Consider the following 17,330-nt stretch of genomic DNA (forward strand, 5'->3'; position numbering starts at 1 on the left):
GCTAAGGTGGCAAAATCAGAAAATAAGACATCAATCCTCTGATGTGGAGTCCTTTTGCTTTTTAAACAATAAATTGCATTATTAAGCTGAATGTAATAAGAATTTTAGGGTGGGAAAATATGGCACAAAACTAAATGCCATCTTGAACTATGATATGCTATATAATATTTTCATAGCAGCTGTTTTTCCCATAACCAAGTTTCCTGTTATTATCCTGAAATTGTAAATTACACACAAAAGGAGACATGAGCTAAATGTTATGGATCTGGATAGCTGTCAGCATCTATCAAGGAAAAATAGTGAAGTTACAATTCCATAGTCTTCAAATTTAGTATATAGTTAAAAAAAAAAAAAATTGTCTCCCCTTTAATCCAATTACTTTTGCAGATGGCACACACGGGCAGCTCGAAGACTGGACGATGCCTCCTTCAAGCATATGCTCAGTGCTGTTAGTTTGCTGGCGCAGTCACTGGCCTTCCCTCCGGGGCCCCTGTTTTGCCTCCCAGTCCAGTTGGTCCCGAATCCATATGCCTCATGCTGCACCATTACCACCTGATGGCCCTTCAAGTTATTAATAACCGAATTTTAGTTTCTCTATTTTTCTAACAGATGTTGCCGACATAGAAAGCTTTGGCTATTGCTTTTATCATTGCACAAGGTTATATTGCCTTAAGTTGTAAAAAAGTAATAATGAGACAGCCTCATTGGCGGAAACAAAGTATGCAAGGGTCAAAATACACTTCACAGTTCTAAGTTTGAGTGAATTATCCATGTAAAGAAACACTAAGTGCAATTGTGATAGTAAGAATGGGCTTTGTACTGCATATTGTATGCCCAAACAGCTGTATTTCTCCGTAAGGACAGCAGACTGTGATAGATCTCTTTTGGTAGGGTGGGAAAGACAGAAAGCAAACTAGAAATGAATGCAGCCAATGAAACCCTGAGATAAAGGAGCCTTGTGTTTATGGTTTTTGCTTTGTATGTAGCAAGCACCACAGCGCCTGCCCTGATCCTTCTCGCCTTCCTTCTGTACGAGCAGGAAACGCTCTGCAGGACGATATCCCTCAAAAACCCTGCGAGCATTTGGGAGTCAGCACCAGGAGCAGCCAGTTAACCAGAGCGTCAAATGAACACCACTTGCAGAGTCCTAAGCAAGGTAGCAGCTCAAACCCTTGCTTAAGCAAGAGGCCTGGGGGGTTCAGAGCTTAAAGTTGCAATGCCTTATATTTGCCTGAAATAACGTTAAAGCTTTTTGTTACAGCTCGCCATCAGGCTCTTTAAATAAACCAACAGCACTTACCCCTACTAGCTAATAAAAGGCCAGTTTTCAGTGCTGGTAGCTACTGGATTAATATAAATGGCAACACTGCTATTTAAATTAATCTATGTATTCTCAAAGGGCACCGAAAGTTTGAGGCCAAAATGTAGTGCTCTGAGCACGGATTCCCTCACAGCATGTCGGCACCCAGATTCCGTTATAGCATGCTAGTGGATGTGGGCTAACATTTAGGCATGGCCACTTATCCCATGTCTGTAGCAGGGATAAATGCGTGCCTGTAATTGACAGTATCCTATAGTTTGACACGCTCTTGCAGTTAACATGCTATGGGCTGGATTCAATAAATGGCACTCAAAATTCAACACTTAATTATTGATGTTATTCAATTTGCAAATGCACATTTAGAATCCAAGCATAGACGACTTCCACGCGTCTGTTGTAGAATACCACTGTGCACATTGAGTAAATATATTTTGCACTCACCGCCCACTGTTCAGACAGCTGTTGAAAATCACTGCTTTTAGGGCAATATAGTAAAATGATCTAATTTCCACCTGCTGCTTCTAAGATTCTACATTCAGCACATTACCTTAACAGTCAGCCCTGTTCACTCTTCTTCTATGAATTGGAATCTACTGTTTTTTAGCGTCCCTCCAGACCAGCACAGAACGGATGGGTTTACACTCCTCTGCCAACAGGTAGAGACTGAGAACACATTGACTTTAGGCAGTTCCATCTACAGTCAGTCTGTTCTCAGTCTCCAGCAGGTGGAGGTGGTAAGCCTGTGCAGTCTTCCCTTTGCTAGGTTAGGCCTGTTGGATTTCTTCAGTGGCCTTTTTCTTTGTCCGGACAGAGTTTGGGGGGACCCTTTCAGGAGTCTGTCTGTCTGACCTTGGGGGTACCACTCTTGACTGTTCGAGTCCCTCCCCAATTTTTTATTTAGAGGAGCCTCAGCTGTACAACTTGCTACTGTCAGGCAAAGACTACAGCTTTGAGAGCTAATGGGGTCTGCTCTTTTGTCCTTTAAAGTTTTTACTTTGTATAATAAAAAAAAAGTCCTGAGGCAGCCGGTCTGAAAGGAAGCTTTAAATTAGTGTTAATTGATTTTAATTGCTAACCGGTGGTTTGTTTTCCTTCCCTTAATGGGTCACAATGAGCATTTTCAAGAAATCGAGAAAGTGCTCAGTGTCTGTCCGAGCGGTTGATGTGGCTGGGGTGTGCGCGAAGTGCTCCAGCAACTCCTTTGAAAGCCACTGACAAATCCACTTGCAGACCTATAGTACAAGCATTTGAGATGTTTGAAAATTACCCACAAAAAATATGCTACTCGTACAGGAGGCAGTTAGGCATCTGATAGAGGTTGTCCCTGTAATTCTGCAAGCACAGGTTTAAAGGGAAATGCCCAGGGCCGAGGAAATAGTGTAACAGCACAAGAAGTTTCCCCTTCTGTATCCGCTTCATTCTTTCTCACCCTTTTGAATAGATGTAGAAGCAGAAAACAAAAGTGCAGAGGAGAATACACAGGAGGACGAGGCCATGGAAGAAAGAATGGAAAATGGAGACACCAGAGATGAGAATGAGGAGTCTGGGGGCACCGACTCAGGCCAGGAAACCACGGGCGAGTCCCGACAGCTGCGATCAGGAACAATAACGTATGGTGACCGTACTGAATCTCGGGCCTATGGATCAATAATACATAAGTGCGAGGTATGGCTTCTTCGATGATGGAGCCAAGCGTATTTCTCAAAATGTTTAATTTTGTGCATTTCTCAATCTCTTTAAACTTTAAGGAAGGTGCACAACAAGTGTTAGTTCCACCTCTGACCTGTCTATAGCCTATCAGAGGTAGGGTCTCCAGAACTGAACATAATACTGTAGGGCAGGTTTCCCCAATGGCCTCAATACACTTATCAAAACAAGAGATTGACCCTGATGACTCCACTGAATAAAAGTCCAACAGCAACACAAAACACTGTGGAGAGATGATGTTCCTGATATGGACTTAATGAATAATTCAACTTGACAATCCACAAAAAAACTTCTAGGTCCTTCTTGTTTTTGGTTTGCTTTGCTTCATCTACGCAGATTTATTACCATGGATACAAATATGTTGTCTGCTAATGTCTTCCCAAGGCTTTGTGCACACCTTGCATGCAAAACTCATTTCTACATGAAATTGTGTACAAAAGCCAAGCTAACTTGTTTGCAAGCCTAGCACACTTTCATGTATCAGCTCTGTTGGTAGAAAATGGAAGTCTTGGGACTAAGGTATTAAGATATTTCTCCTGTTCTAGTTTAAAAGTCATATGATTTTTGAACTCATGAGTTTGGGTAGAAGGGACCACCTCCTCTATCCCTGCACTGTGCTGTTACTCCCCCATTTCTCCTACATGCAAGTTGAAGGTGTTTTTCTGACCTGGTCTGCTTTTGGTTTGTTATTTTTGGGTTTATGTCTTTATTTTGAGACTTCTCGGTGCTTCAGAGGTCCCTAGATTTCCTGGGAAGCTCTGCCTGGAAGAAGACTCAGACTCTCACTGTCTGAGGTCTGTAGCTGGGAGCGCAACTGGTTTTTGGAGCACCTACCTAGCTAGCCTACACCAATTCTTTCAGTAGCTTGGGAACCGTTAAGGCTTGCTCCTGGTCTTTACCAGAGCTTGAGCGTAGGCTGTGTGGCCCTGTGTTGGTCCTGAGAACTTTATCAGCTGCTGGCTGTGTTCCACCCCCCCCCCCTGATGACACATGAGAAGCTGTGGGGGTCTGGGGTCTCAGGCTTTCACTCAGTCTGATTGGCAGTCCAAAGAAATAAGCATCTGGAACTATTTTCACCTGCTTGTCTGAGGCAGTGGCCTTCTCCACAGGCACAACACCAGCAGAACTGTGAGCATTTCCTATCAAAGTCTATGGGATACTTTGGGGGGGGTCTTTAATTGCACTTTTGGGGGTTTCTGGGGCTTGGATTTTGGTCTCCTACCTCCAAAAACCCCTTTTCCTGAATTTTTGAACTTTATTCTATTTATAAATTTACAAATGAAAGACAAGTATACAATACTTGAATACAAATTCATAATAATATCCCCCACATAATTATACACTGATAAAATTCAACAACTAATAGAAATGTTAATTATTTAGTCCACATATTTAGTACCCAAGAAAACAAATATAATTCAAAGAAAAATTAAATAACTAAGAGGACAGCATTGGTGGTTCAAAGTCGGCAGCCAGTTTATTTTAAGCTGTGGGTGAGACTGCTGTTCCTATCATTATTCCTCCCCCTTCCTTAGCCACAATAAAGTCCAACAATTGCTTCGGTTCAAAAAAGAGAAAATTTTTTCCATCCAGTGATAACACAACATTTTGCAGGACATTTTAATATAAAAGATGCTCCCAAAACTAGGACTTTAGGCCTTCCTTCTTCTGTCACTTGAGATATATCAGGAAACAAATGCACTGATGAATCAAGGAATTGATCATTAATATGTCTGAAATAAGTCCAAAGAATTAAATCCCTATCAAATTCCAAAGCAAACGTCACTATGAGAGAAGTCCTATCAGTAATTACTTCCAAGGAATTTTCCAGAAAATTTGTTAGATTCATCTCACCATCGCTCCCGCGGTTTATTCCCTATGGAGATTATATTGAGCTCTCAGTATCAGTTGTAGATTCTCTGTTGGAATTAACAAAATCTCTCTCAAATATCTCCGTACCATTTCAACAGCTGACAAAATTGGAGATTTAGGAAAATTTAGCATTCTCAAATTAATTTTCCTCTGTTTGTTTTTCATAAATTCTAACTTTTTCTGGATATAATAATAATAACAACTTTATTTTTGTATACCGCAAATACCACAAGCAGTTCAGAGCGGTTCACAGAGGAAGAGACTATACACAGACAGCGATGTCACAGAAAATATTTTCAAATTACATTGGTAAGTCGGGAGGGTTAGGTATATCTGGAAGAATAACATGGATACAACAAGTATTTCGGAGGTACAACAAGGCGGGAAGGAGTCAAAGAAATTTGTCAAAAAGGGTGGTTAGGCGTTTATTCCATTTGCCTGCTTAGAATGACAGTGTTCTATCGAGGAATCTCTTGTAGGTACAGCCCTTCAGGGAGGGGAAGGCAAATAGGCAAATGTAGTTTTCGCATTGCGTGTGCGAGTAGTGCTTGGAAATACATAGTGGTGTGACATGTAGATTGGGGATAAGCCCATTATGGTTTTGAAGCAAAGGCAGGCAAACTTGAAGATGACCCTTGCCTCTATTGGCAACCAGTGAAGTTTTCTGTAGAACGGGCTTACATGATCTGACTTTTTGAGGCCATAAATGAGGCGGACAGCAGTATTCTGGATGAATCTCAGGCATTTGATGGTCTTCTTAAAGGATCCCAGGTATATGATATTGCAGTAATCTAGGGTGCTTAAGATTAGAGATTGGACCAGCAAGCGAAAGGAGAGGAAGTTGAAATAATGTTTAATGGTATGGAGTTTCCAGAGGGTGCTACCTATGCATTGGTGTGGTCTTCAAAAGTCAGGCATCGTTCCAAGATGACACCAAGGATTTTGATGGTAGGATTGATTGGGTAGATTAGCCCGTTTAATTTCAAAGAGGTGTTCGTTAGCTTTTGGTTAGGGCTTGCCAGGAAGAGCTTGGTTTTTTCAGGATTCAATTTTAGTTTGAATTGTGTGGTCCATTGCTCTACCTTAGTGAGGACAGATGAGGTGAATTGTTCAGTTTCTTGTGTCAATGAGATTATGGGGATGATAATTGTAATATCATTTGCATATATGAATGATTTCAGTTTTAAGTTGGCTAACATGTGTCCCAATGATGCCATGTAGACGTTGAATAGAAAAGGAGAGAGAGGGGAACCCTATGGAACTCCACTGGGGTTGCACCAAGATTGGGAGAAGGTTCTGTCGCTGTGGACCTGGTAGGTGTGGTTTTTTAGAAAGCCTGTGAACCAGGTCAGTACCTGTCCAGAAATGCCAGTAGAGTCGAGGCATCTGAGCAGAATGTCATGGTTGATGAGGTCAAAGGCACTGCTTAAGTCAAACTGGAGTATCAATGCGCTTTTTCCCAGAGAAAACAGGTGGAAGAGGTGATTGGTTAGTGACGCTATGACGGTTTCTGTACTGTGGTTTGCGCGAAATTCTGACTGAGAGTCATGCAGAATGTTGTAGTTTTCCAAGTGTTTCATGAGATCAAGATTAACTAAACCTTCCATTAGTTTCAGGAAGAGAGGTATATTGTCTATAGGTCTGTAATTGGAAACGGAAGAGAGTGGTTCCTTGGAGTTTTTGATAATAGGAGTCACGAGGATGTTGCCGAGTTCCAACGGGAAGTAGCCAGTGGATAAGCAAAGAGAGACCCAGGTGAAGAGTTCAGCTTTGAATGGGAGGGGGGCTGTTTTCATGATAATCGGGGGACAGTTGTCTAATAGGCAGTTGGATTTTGCATATCTGGAGTAGAGCTTGAGGAATTGGTTCCAGTGATTCCAGATCATGTCAGCAGTTGAGCCTTCTTTTTCTAGAGCCGGTAGATTGATTGGTAGGTCTGTGTTATTAGCTACAAGAGACATTTTCAAGTTACAAATTTTTGAGGCGAAGTGATCGGCTAGGTTTGCTGTAGGAGGTGGGAAATCTGTGTGGGAGCGTTTATGTAGGTTGATATCAAATAGGGAGTTGACTATTCTGAAGAGTTTTTTGCTATTCAGCGAAGGAGAATAAATTTTTTGGGAGTAGTGTTTACTCTCTTTAATAAGTTCCTCTTCTAAAGTCTTAATTTGATTAAGCTGCTCTTCATCTCTTTTAATACTCACACCGTGTTCTTGTAGCACTTCACCTTGAGTGTTTACCATGGAATTGATAGAGCCACAATCATTTCGCAACATTGTCGCTGCTTTTTTAAGGTTGGAGTCCATGACTTCAATAACCCTCCACAACATGTCCATGTTGACAATAGCAGGCTTTACCATCTCTCCAGACTGCATGTTCTCTTTCCCGGAGACCCTGGGTCTAGAGGAGTGGTCTCTTTCCCAGAAGGCCATCGATGGGGGTGCCCAATATTTGATCTGTGTCAGCAACTGACTGAAAAGTCTCTTGCTTCTTCAGCTGAAGATTCAAGCCCGGAAGCGCCAGCAAGGATGCTCTAGTATAGTGGTTCTCAACCCTGTCCTAGGGACCTCCCAGACAGTCGGGTTTTCAAGATATCCCTAATGAATATGCATATGAGAGATTTACATACCTGTCACTTCCATTATATGTAAATCTCTCTCATGCATATTCATTAGGGATATCTTGAAAACCCGACTGGCTGGGGGGTCCCCAGGACAGGGTTGAGAACCACTGCTCTAGTATGACCTTGGCCAGAGAAGGGGCTGTTTGTATGATTTTCCCCTTGGCCCATGAGAGGCCAGGTCATTCAAAGAATAGCGACCTACCCAGGATTGGTAATCCTGGTTGCCCCAGATTGGCCGCGTTGGCTGTGTACACGGATCTGGTCCGACTTCAGAGGGACAAGTATCTCAAACTGACGCTTCATCCAGCTCTTCTCTCACAGGGTCCAATAGCCCTGGGGGAATGCTTTTGGCTTACGGCATGGCTCTTGAGTGTGCAGCCTTAGCAAGCAAGAGCTATTTGGAGGTGGTCATGGCTATCATCCTAAGGTCTAAGAAACCGTTGTTTGTAGTGGCCTATGCTAATGCTTAGAAAACATTTCACTGCTAAGCAAGATGTGGAGCCTTTTAAGGCTCTGCCGTCAGTGGTCCTAGCATTTCTTCAGGATGGACTAGAAAAGGTGGTAAGCAACTCGTGCTTTAGAGCTCAAGTGGAGAAAGTTTCTTTGGCTTCTCATCTTGATGGAGCCAGATTTTAAAGGGAGTGATGCGACTGCATCCTCCTGTGCGATGGCCATTCCTGGCTTGAAACCTTAACATTGTGTTGCATGCTTTCAGCAAGGCCCACTATGAGCCCTTGCAAGAGGTGTCGCTGATGGATCTTACCATTAAGATGGTTTTTCTGGTAGCTATCTTCTCAGCAAGAAGGATCTCAGAGCTGCAGGCTCTATCATGCGGAGCGCTGTTTCTCAGATTTACAGAGGCTGGGGTCTCGCTGCACATGGTACCTTCCTTTCTGCCAAAGGTGGTCTTAGCCTTCCACGTAAATTAGGAAGTTTGGCTGCCCGCATTTCATACCACTGGTTCGAAGAAAAAGGATGACGTCTTGGCGTTGCTGGATGTTGAGAGACTTCTTCATTACCTTGAAGTGACGAATGATTTTCACATCTCAGATCATCTTTTTGTACTAACAAATCCTAACCACATGAGGAAGCCGGCTTCTAAAGCTTCCATTTTGAGATGTATTTGTATGGCTATTTCTTCAGCGTATGTCAGGTATGGAAAGCAACCACCAATTGTTTTGAGGTCACACTCTACAAAGAGAGAGTAGCTTCTTCATGGGTGGAGCCCTGGATTTGTAGGGTGGCTATGTGACCCACCCTCCATACTTTCACGAAATTTTACAGAGTGGTTGGCAGCACGAATGGACACCACTTTTGGATCCTCTGTGCTAGCAGCAGGCTCTTCTGCCCCGCCTTAGACACAGGGAACTTCTATGGTACGTCCCACTGATTCAAGACTTTTATGCTTTTTACACTAGAAGGGAAGATTAGGTTCTTACCGCGATAATCTTTCTAGTAGAAAGGCATATGAAGCTTGAAGGCCCGACCTATCAGATTTAAGTTAGCCTGTTTACTATCTCAGACATGTAGTTATTTCCAGATGCTTGACTTTATCCTGTTAAACAGGTCTGAAGAGTGATTAGATAACTCTATAGTGGAAAAATAAACAAATGAGAGTCTGTGAGAGCTACATAAGTATTGGTGCCGGTTGCACTCAGGTTAGGTGGCTTGTTCGAGTCCACCTTGTTATATGTTATGTTCCTATTGGCATTGATGGGTGGGTTTTTTTTAAATTGTAAGAGATTAAGAGTGGGGAGTTCCCTGTGCCCCTCCTCTTTCTTTTTTCCTGTTGTAGTGGTTGTCAACTGCTTTGGTGCGAACTGAGGAGTAAGAGCACTGTGTAAGGATAGAGGAGGCAGAGCCAAAAAATGTAGATTATGCCTTCTACAAAAACTTGTGAATAACCGATTGGTTCAAGACTCGTATGCCTTTCTACTAGAAAGACGATTATCAGGGTAAGAGCCTAATCTTCCATTTAAGAAACCTAAAAGAGAATTAAGATTCTTGTATTCAAAAAAGTTTTATAGTGCTTGTGCTTTCTTATATAGATGCTTTTGGCCCTTTTTAAATATAGGTCTGTGAGTCTGGCCCTTAATGAACTAGGCCCATGATGAAAATGGTTGTTGATATATTTCCTTTATGTTATGGGTGTTTCTTTTTTAGGATTGTGGTAAAGAATTTACTCACACAGGAAATTTTAAAAGACACATCCGAATCCACACTGGGGAGAAACCCTTCTCCTGTCGGGAGTGCAGCAAAGCGTTCTCTGACCCAGCTGCTTGCAAAGCTCATGAGAAGACCCACAGGTATTAGGAAGAAACTGAGAGCTGATGAATGTGAACTGATTGGAAGGAATGTGCCAGCCAGAGAGGGAAAAATTTTTCAGGGAATTTTAGCAAAGATGATAAATGTATAGTCCAGGCTTCCATTTTTCTGTGATTCCCAGTTGGGGCAAATAGGATGGAGTTTTTATCTGTTGCTAAAGGTGTGTAGTAATGTGCTTATCTACTTAGGTCTAAGATCTAGTGGTCATGCAGGTTTCTCTATTTTGCTCCTCCCCTGAAGCAGACTGCAGCCACACCACTCCTGCATCTTCCCAATAAAATGACACTTCCCTGCACTGCTCTGTGCAAGCTCTTTTTGTTCCTCTGCCCCATTCTCTCTCATGAAGCCAGCTTCTGATACAGTTTCTGCATCACTCTTGCTTCTCCCATGAAACTGGGAGGAGGCACACTTATGCTTCAGATCTCTCCCTTCCTTCCATGAGGCCTTCTGCTGGTGCTACACCATCTCCCTTCGTTCAGCCAGCCTTACACCCCACAGAGCTGTGCAGTGAAGCTGGATCATGCCTGCACTTACCTGCTGGTAGTAAAAGCAAACTCTCGTTCAGAGAATTGTAAAGCCATAGCGTGAGGGGCTTTCTTCAGTCAGATTGTTCATTCTTTAGGCAAGCCAGGTTGTGAGCATGCTGTGGAGACAACGATCACAGGAAAGGCAGTGATGGTGGAGATCCCACAATGGCCTACCTCTAGTTGTTGAATTTGGGCCTTGAGATTGCAGACCTGTTGCACGGCCCTTGGACAAGGACATTTGTTGAAGTGACTGGGCTAAGGGGAGACGACATATACAAGTAGGGAAAAATTCCACAGGTTAGTTAGAAATGAGCCCAGTGGGAGCCAAAAACAGACAACTGCCAGTTTTAAAATCTCACACACTCTCTCAGCATCTACCAGGAAAATCTAAGAAAGACAAGGACCAAATAAGTTAGCCTTGTCAGCAAACATGGGTGCTAGAAAGTTCTTCAGACAGAAGAGAGAGAGGTGAAGGTGAATGAGTATGTGAAGGTGAATGTGTGACCAGCAGAAAGCACATTTTTAGAGCAAGGATCTCCAATTGTGGCCCTCAGGATTTTTACAATGAATAGACATGAGATCTGTTTGTATAAAATAGAGGCAGTGCAAATTCATTATCCCAGGACAAGCAGGCAGGTATTCTCACAAGTTGGTGACATCATCTGACGGAGCCTCGATGCGGACGCCTCACAAGCAGACTTGCTTGAAGAAACTCGAAGTTTCGAGTCGCCCGCACCGCACATGCGCGAGTGCCTTCCTGCCCAGCGCAGGGCGCGTCTCCTCAGTTCTTACTTTCCGCGGAGCCGAGAAGTCCGTCTTCGACTCTCTGTGTGAAGTGTTTTCACTTGTGCCTTCTTTAGTCCGCGGTTTTGTGTTCTTTTTCTATAGAATCGCTGTTTTATTTTTTGTTTTATTCTTTTCTTAAAAAAAAAAAAAAAAATTTCTTCCATTCGTTTGACCGGGCAAACCTCGTGGCCGCAGCCCCGCAGCTTCGATCTTGCGGCGGCGCTTTTTTGGCCTATGTCCCGGCCTGCAACTGGTTTTAAAAAGTGTTCCAAGTGCCAGTGCGCGATTTCCTTCACGGACCCTCATTGACGCTGTCTTCGGTGTCTTGGGCCTCAACATCTCCCGAAATCGTGCCGGCCTTGCTCAACACTTAAGTCTTGTGCTTTCAAGCGTCGTTGCATCTTGTGGGAGCAGCTTTTCAGCATGGAGTCTTCGATGGAGCTTTCAACCTCGAAGAAGTGCTTTGCCCTCTACCTCATCCGAAGCTCTTCTGGCTTCCAGAGCTTCTATTCTGAGCCTCATCAAACCTGCCTCGTTTGTACCGACTCTGTCTTCGATGCCTGCTGCGATGCCTTCCTCTGTCTCTTCAGGTCAGATAGGGCAGCAGCCCATTCCCCCGGTGGTGCTTAAAGTGCCTAAGGCTTCTAAGTCCAAGCACTCTCACACTGCCTCGAGGGAACACAAGGCCCGTGCAGGTGGTCCCGTTGGAGATGTGGATCCATCCTTGCAGGCTTCGTTCCAGACCTTGTTAGAGAAGCAGTTCATTCAGCTCTTTACTACCATGGGTCCGAAGCTTCTCTCACAAATCCAGCCTGGGTATACCGAGGTCTCCCGAGAGGTTGAGCCGCCTCCTATGTCTCAGTCTTATGCACACTCTTTGCAGGGAGCAGAGTCTCTGCGAGTGTCTGGTCTGGCATCTAGGCATGAACAGCAAGGAGCAGATTCTTTGCCAATGCCTCCGTTGGAACCCTCACACTCAAAGCAAGGAGCAGAGTCTTTGCGAGTGCATCGAGGTTCCTCCTCTCAGCCTCCACTGCTTCGTTCCACAGCCTCCAGCCCTATCCATTCTCTGGGGGCTTCGACTGGGACACGTTCTCCTCGATCATCGAGGCCTGCTTCGAGACACACCTCTCATCACAGATTGAGGCATTCTTCGAAGCATTCATCCAGGCATGCCTTGCCTCATCGCAAGCAGCCTTTTCTTAAATTTTCTCCACCGCCTACATCGACTCTTCCGCTTCCGGACCTCGAGGACCCGGTGGGTTCTTTTTCTCCATCCAGGTCTCCTTCTTCGCTGGACCAAGCTGCCTCGATATCCTCGAGTCCCTCTCGAGGCCAGGCTTTAGCAGATCAGCTGTCTTTTTCATCTTTTCTGCGTCAGATGGCGGTTGACTTGGATATTCAACTTGATACTGGCTCGAAATTCTCCAAGGAGACCATGCATCTTCCTCAACCTCCGGCTGAATCTCTCAAGCTTCCTCTCCACAAGCTTTTGGATCAAACCTTTGTCCACTGTCTGGAAACTCCTTATTCCATTCCAACTGTTCCAGGCAAATTGGACTCCAGATACAGGACAGTACATCATAAGGGGTTTGACAACACTCAATTGTCTCACCAATCCCTTCTGGTTGAATCTTCTTTGATATATTCTCACCCTTCTCAGGTGTATGCCACTGTTCCTCCGGGAAGGAAAGGTAAAATGATGGACAGATTTGGTCCTCGCATCTACCAGAATTCGATGATGACCTCCAGAGTCCTCAACTATAATTTTCATTTCATCACCTATTTTGAGTTCTTTCTTTCCACTCTACCAAAGTTCATGCTTTATCTGGATTCTCATATGCACTTTGAATTCCAAGAAGTCCTTGCATCCTTGTCACAACTCCGGCTGCAGCTTCTTCATTTGTCCTATGATACTTTTGAGCTGTCTGCTCGAGCTACTGCTTGCTCTGTGGCCATGCGACGTCTGGCTTGGCTCCGTACTATCGACATGGATCCTAATTTACAGGACCGGCTGGCTAATGTTCCTTGCGCTGGCAATGACCTCTTTGACAAGTTTATAGAGGCGGCCACCAAGAAGCTCTCGGACCATGAGAAGTCTTTTGCATCCATTCTCAGACCGAAACCGAAGCCAGCTCCTCCTCGTCCTACACACCCTCCTCAAATCTATCAGTGGCGTTTTCCTCCAAAGCAGGCTCCTTCTACTCGTCAGCCTGTCAAGAGGCAGCATCCCCAGAAGCAGCAAAAGCCTCAGTCACCTGCTGTACCTAAGGCTCCTCAGCCTTTTTGACTGCCTCAAATGGAGCATAACCTCAGTCGTTCTGCCATTTCCCGTTTTTCCCCCCATAAGAGGTCGTCTCTATCATTTTTACCACCAATGGACGACGGTTACTACCGACCTCTGGGTCCTTTCCATCATCAGGGAGGGATACTCTCTTCAGTTCCATCAAGTTCCTCCGGAACATCCTCCAAGAGAGTATCCTTCCAATCCGTCCCAGACTGCCCTTCTTCTTCAGGAAGCTCAAGCTCTACTTCAGCTTTGAGCTGTCGAGCCCGTTCCTCTGGCTCATCAGAACAAGGGTTTTTACTCCTGGTACTTCCTTGTTCTGAAGAAGACGGGCGATCTGCGACCTATTTTGGATCTCAGGGTGCTCAACAAATTCCTAGTCAGAGAAAAATTTTGCATGTTGACCCTGGCATCTCTTTATCCCCTCCTCGAGCAGAATGACTGGTTATGCTCTTTGGATCTCAAGGAGGCCTACACACACATTCCCACCCATCCGGCCTCCTGTCAGTACCTCAGATTTTGGGTGGGGACTCTACATTTTCAATACAGAGTACTTCCTTTCGGTCTGGCCTCCTCACCCAAGAGTCTTCACCAAGTGCCTGGTTGTGGTGGCCGCTGCTCTCAGGAACCATGGTCTTCAAGTATTTCCATACCTCGACGACTGGCTCATCAAAGACTCCATGTCTCAAGGCGTCGTCATAGCGACCCAACGGACTATCTGGTTCCTGCAAAGTCTGGGATTCGAAATTAACTTTCCCAAATCCCATCTACAGGCGTCTCAGACTCTTCAATTCATGGGAGCCGTTCTGGACACGATCCAACTCAGAGCATTCCTTCCTCAACAAAGTCTGGAAGCTTTTCTCCAGCTTTGTCATACAGTGTCCTCTCGCCCTTCCATTTCGGCGAGACACATGCTGGTTCTTCTGGGTCACATGGCTTCCACAGTACAAGTGACTCCTTTTGCCAGATTTCACCTCAAAATTCCTCAGTGGACCCTGGCATCTCAATGGACGCAGGTTTCCGACCCTCTGACTCGACACATCCAAGTCACTCCTGCTCTGACACAGTCTCTTTGCTGGTGGATGCTCTCTTCCAATCTATCCAGAGGCTTACTTTTTCACAAGCCCCCCCATCAGAAGGTTCTCACAGCCGATTCTTCAACTTACGCTTGGGGGGGCTCATCTAGATGGTCTCCGTACTCAAGGCTATTAGACTAGTACGGATCGTCAGTGTCACATCAATCTACTGGAACTCAGGGCGATTTTCAATGCTCTCAATGCTTTTCAGCATCTACTTCACGACCATGTAGTCCTCATTCAAACGGACAATCAGGTCGCAATGTATTATGTCAACAAACAAGGCGGCACGGGATCTGCCTCCCTCTGTCAGGAAGCTCTGAAAGTTTGGGATTGGGCAATTCGCCACAACACCTTCCTCAAAGCTGCCTACATTCAAGGGGCGGACAATGCTTTAACGGACAACTTGAGTCTCACGAATGGACTGTCCATTCCACGCCTCTTCATCACATCTTCTCTCAGTGGGGAACGCCTCAGATAGACCTCTTTGCAGCCCCCCCCTCCCCCCAACTACAAACTGCCTCGGTTCTGCTCCAGGATCTACACTCCTCATCGCTCGAGGCAGATGCTTTTCTTCTGGACTGGACGAATCTCTTTCTATACGCGTTTCCTCCATTCTCTCTCATTCAAAAGACGCTAGTCAAGCTGAAGACCGACCATGCCACCATGATTCTGGTTGATCCTCAGTGGCCCAGACAACCCTGGTACTCCCTTCTCCTTCAACTCAGCAGCAGGGAGCCATACCTTCTACCAGTTTTTCCCTTTCTGCTTACACAGCATCAGGGATCTCTGCTTCATCCCAACCTGCAGTCTCTACACCTGACAGCTTGGTTCCTTTCAACGTAACTCCTCTCCAGTTTTCTCAATCTGTGCGAGATGTATTGGAAGCTTCACGAAAGCCTACTACTAGACAATGCTATCACCAAAAATGGACTAGATTTTCTACTTGGTGTTTTTCTCATCATAAGGAGCCACAACATTCCTCCTTATCTTCAGTTTTGGACTGTTTGTTGCACCTTTCTCATTCTGGCCTCAAGTCTACATCAGTATGAGTCCATCTGAGTGCAATTGCTGCTTTCCATCAGCCTATTGAAGGGAAACCTCTCTCTGCTCATCCTGTGGTTTCCAGATTCATGAAAGGACTTTTCAATGTCAAACCTCCTCTCAAACTGCCTCCTGTGGTTTGGGCCTCAATATTGTTCTTACTCAGCTGATGAAACCTCCATTTGAACCAATGGACAAAGCTCTTCTGAAGTATCTCACTTGGAAAGTGGTAATTCTCATTGGCCTCACTTCCGCTAGACGAGTCAGTGAGCTCCAAGCATTAGTTGCGGCTCCACCTTTTACAGTGTTCCATCATGACAAGGTGGTTCTTCGCACTCATCCGAAATTCCTTCCTGAAGTGGTCTCTGAATTTCATCTCAACCAATCCATTGTTCTTCCAGTGTTTTTTCCAAAGCCTCATTCTCATCCTGGAGAATCAGCTCTTCATACTCTGGACTGTAAACGTGCTTTGGCTTTCTATTTGGAACGCACCAAACCACACAGAACTGCTCTTCGACTTTTTGTCTCCTTTGATCCAAACAAGTTGGGACGTCCTATTTCTAAGCGTATCATCTCCAACTGGATGGCGGCTTGTATCTCTTTCTGCTATGTCCAGGCTGGATTACCCCTTCACAGTAAAGTCACAGCCCATAAGGTCAGAGCAATGGCAGCTTCTGTAGCTTTCCTCAGATCTATTCCTATTGAGGAAATTTGTAGAGCTGCTACCTGGTCCTTGGTTCATACTTTCACTTCTCACTATTGTCTGGATACTTTCTCCAGACGGGATGGATAGTTTGGCCAAACAGTATTGCAAAATTTATTCTCCTAAGTTGCCAACTCTCCCACCATCCCACTTTGGTTAGCTTGGAGGTCACCCACTTGTGAGAATACCTACCTGCTTGTCCTGGGATAAAGCACAGTTACTTACCGTAACAGTTGTTATCCAGAGACAGCAGACAGCTATTCTCACATCCCACCCACCTCCCCGGGTTGGCTTCTCTGAACTGAGGAGACGTGCCCTGCGCTGGGCGGGAAGGCACTCGCGCATGCGCGGTGCGGGTGACTCGAAACTTTGAGTTTCTTCAAGCAAGTCTGCTTGTGAGGCGTCTGCATCGAGGCTCCGTCGGATGACGTCATCCACTTGTGAGAATAGCTGCCTGCTGTCCCTGGATAACAACTGTTATGGTAAGTAACTGTGCTTTAGGGAAATCCTGAAAACACAATTGGATTTCCACCGTTGAGAACTGAGGTTGGACACTCTTATTCTACTGGGGTTTTTTTCTTAATGGGAGTCATCTGAATTTCATTAACTATATATTGTATTTCCCTCTCCTCCAGGGTTTAGGTTCTTAAGACTTAAGAGCTTATGTTATCAATTCTGTAGTATTTGGAGAGCCTTTAGACCAATTCAAGTCTCTTACCTTTTTTTTTTTTTTTGGAGGGGGGGCAATGTGACCTCCAGAACTAAAAGGGGAGAGGGAGAGAATAAAAGAGGTGGCAGAGTCTGCAGAAGATACGCTGTTCTTCTGGATCATTAGAATTCAAGCTGATTACTGAAGTTTCCAGTAGCTGCCTGTTGAGTTGTTTCTGCAGCCAAGGTTAGAAAGTCCTTTGGCTCAGTGTCAAGATTTCATTCCGACAAATGGAGCAGGTTCTTGAAAGATGAACAGTTAGGCGACAAAGAAGGCCCCTTATTTTCAGTGTGTTTAAGTGGACTAATGAGACGATTTCACCACTTTGTTCAAAACGTTTAGGGTGTATGTGC

General features: G+C 44.8%; 1 protein-coding gene across 9 annotated transcripts in view; it reads left to right on the top strand.

The window, feature by feature from the left end:
* ZBTB17 (zinc finger and BTB domain containing 17) overlaps positions 1–17,330 on the top strand; it is a 52,637-nt gene that overhangs the window by 16,353 nt on the left and 18,954 nt on the right. For all 9 annotated transcript variants that reach the window (XM_033922726.1, XM_033922730.1, XM_033922729.1 and 6 more), the window contains 3 exons: positions 1,040–1,156; positions 2,763–2,986; positions 9,684–9,826. In XM_033922726.1, the coding sequence (XP_033778617.1) occupies positions 1,040–1,156; positions 2,763–2,986; positions 9,684–9,826 (484 nt within the window). The remainder of the gene's footprint in view (positions 1–1,039; positions 1,157–2,762; positions 2,987–9,683; positions 9,827–17,330) is intronic.

Source organism: Geotrypetes seraphini, chromosome 15 (assembly GCF_902459505.1).
Source record: "Geotrypetes seraphini chromosome 15, aGeoSer1.1, whole genome shotgun sequence".
Lineage (NCBI taxonomy): Eukaryota > Metazoa > Chordata > Amphibia > Gymnophiona > Dermophiidae > Geotrypetes > Geotrypetes seraphini.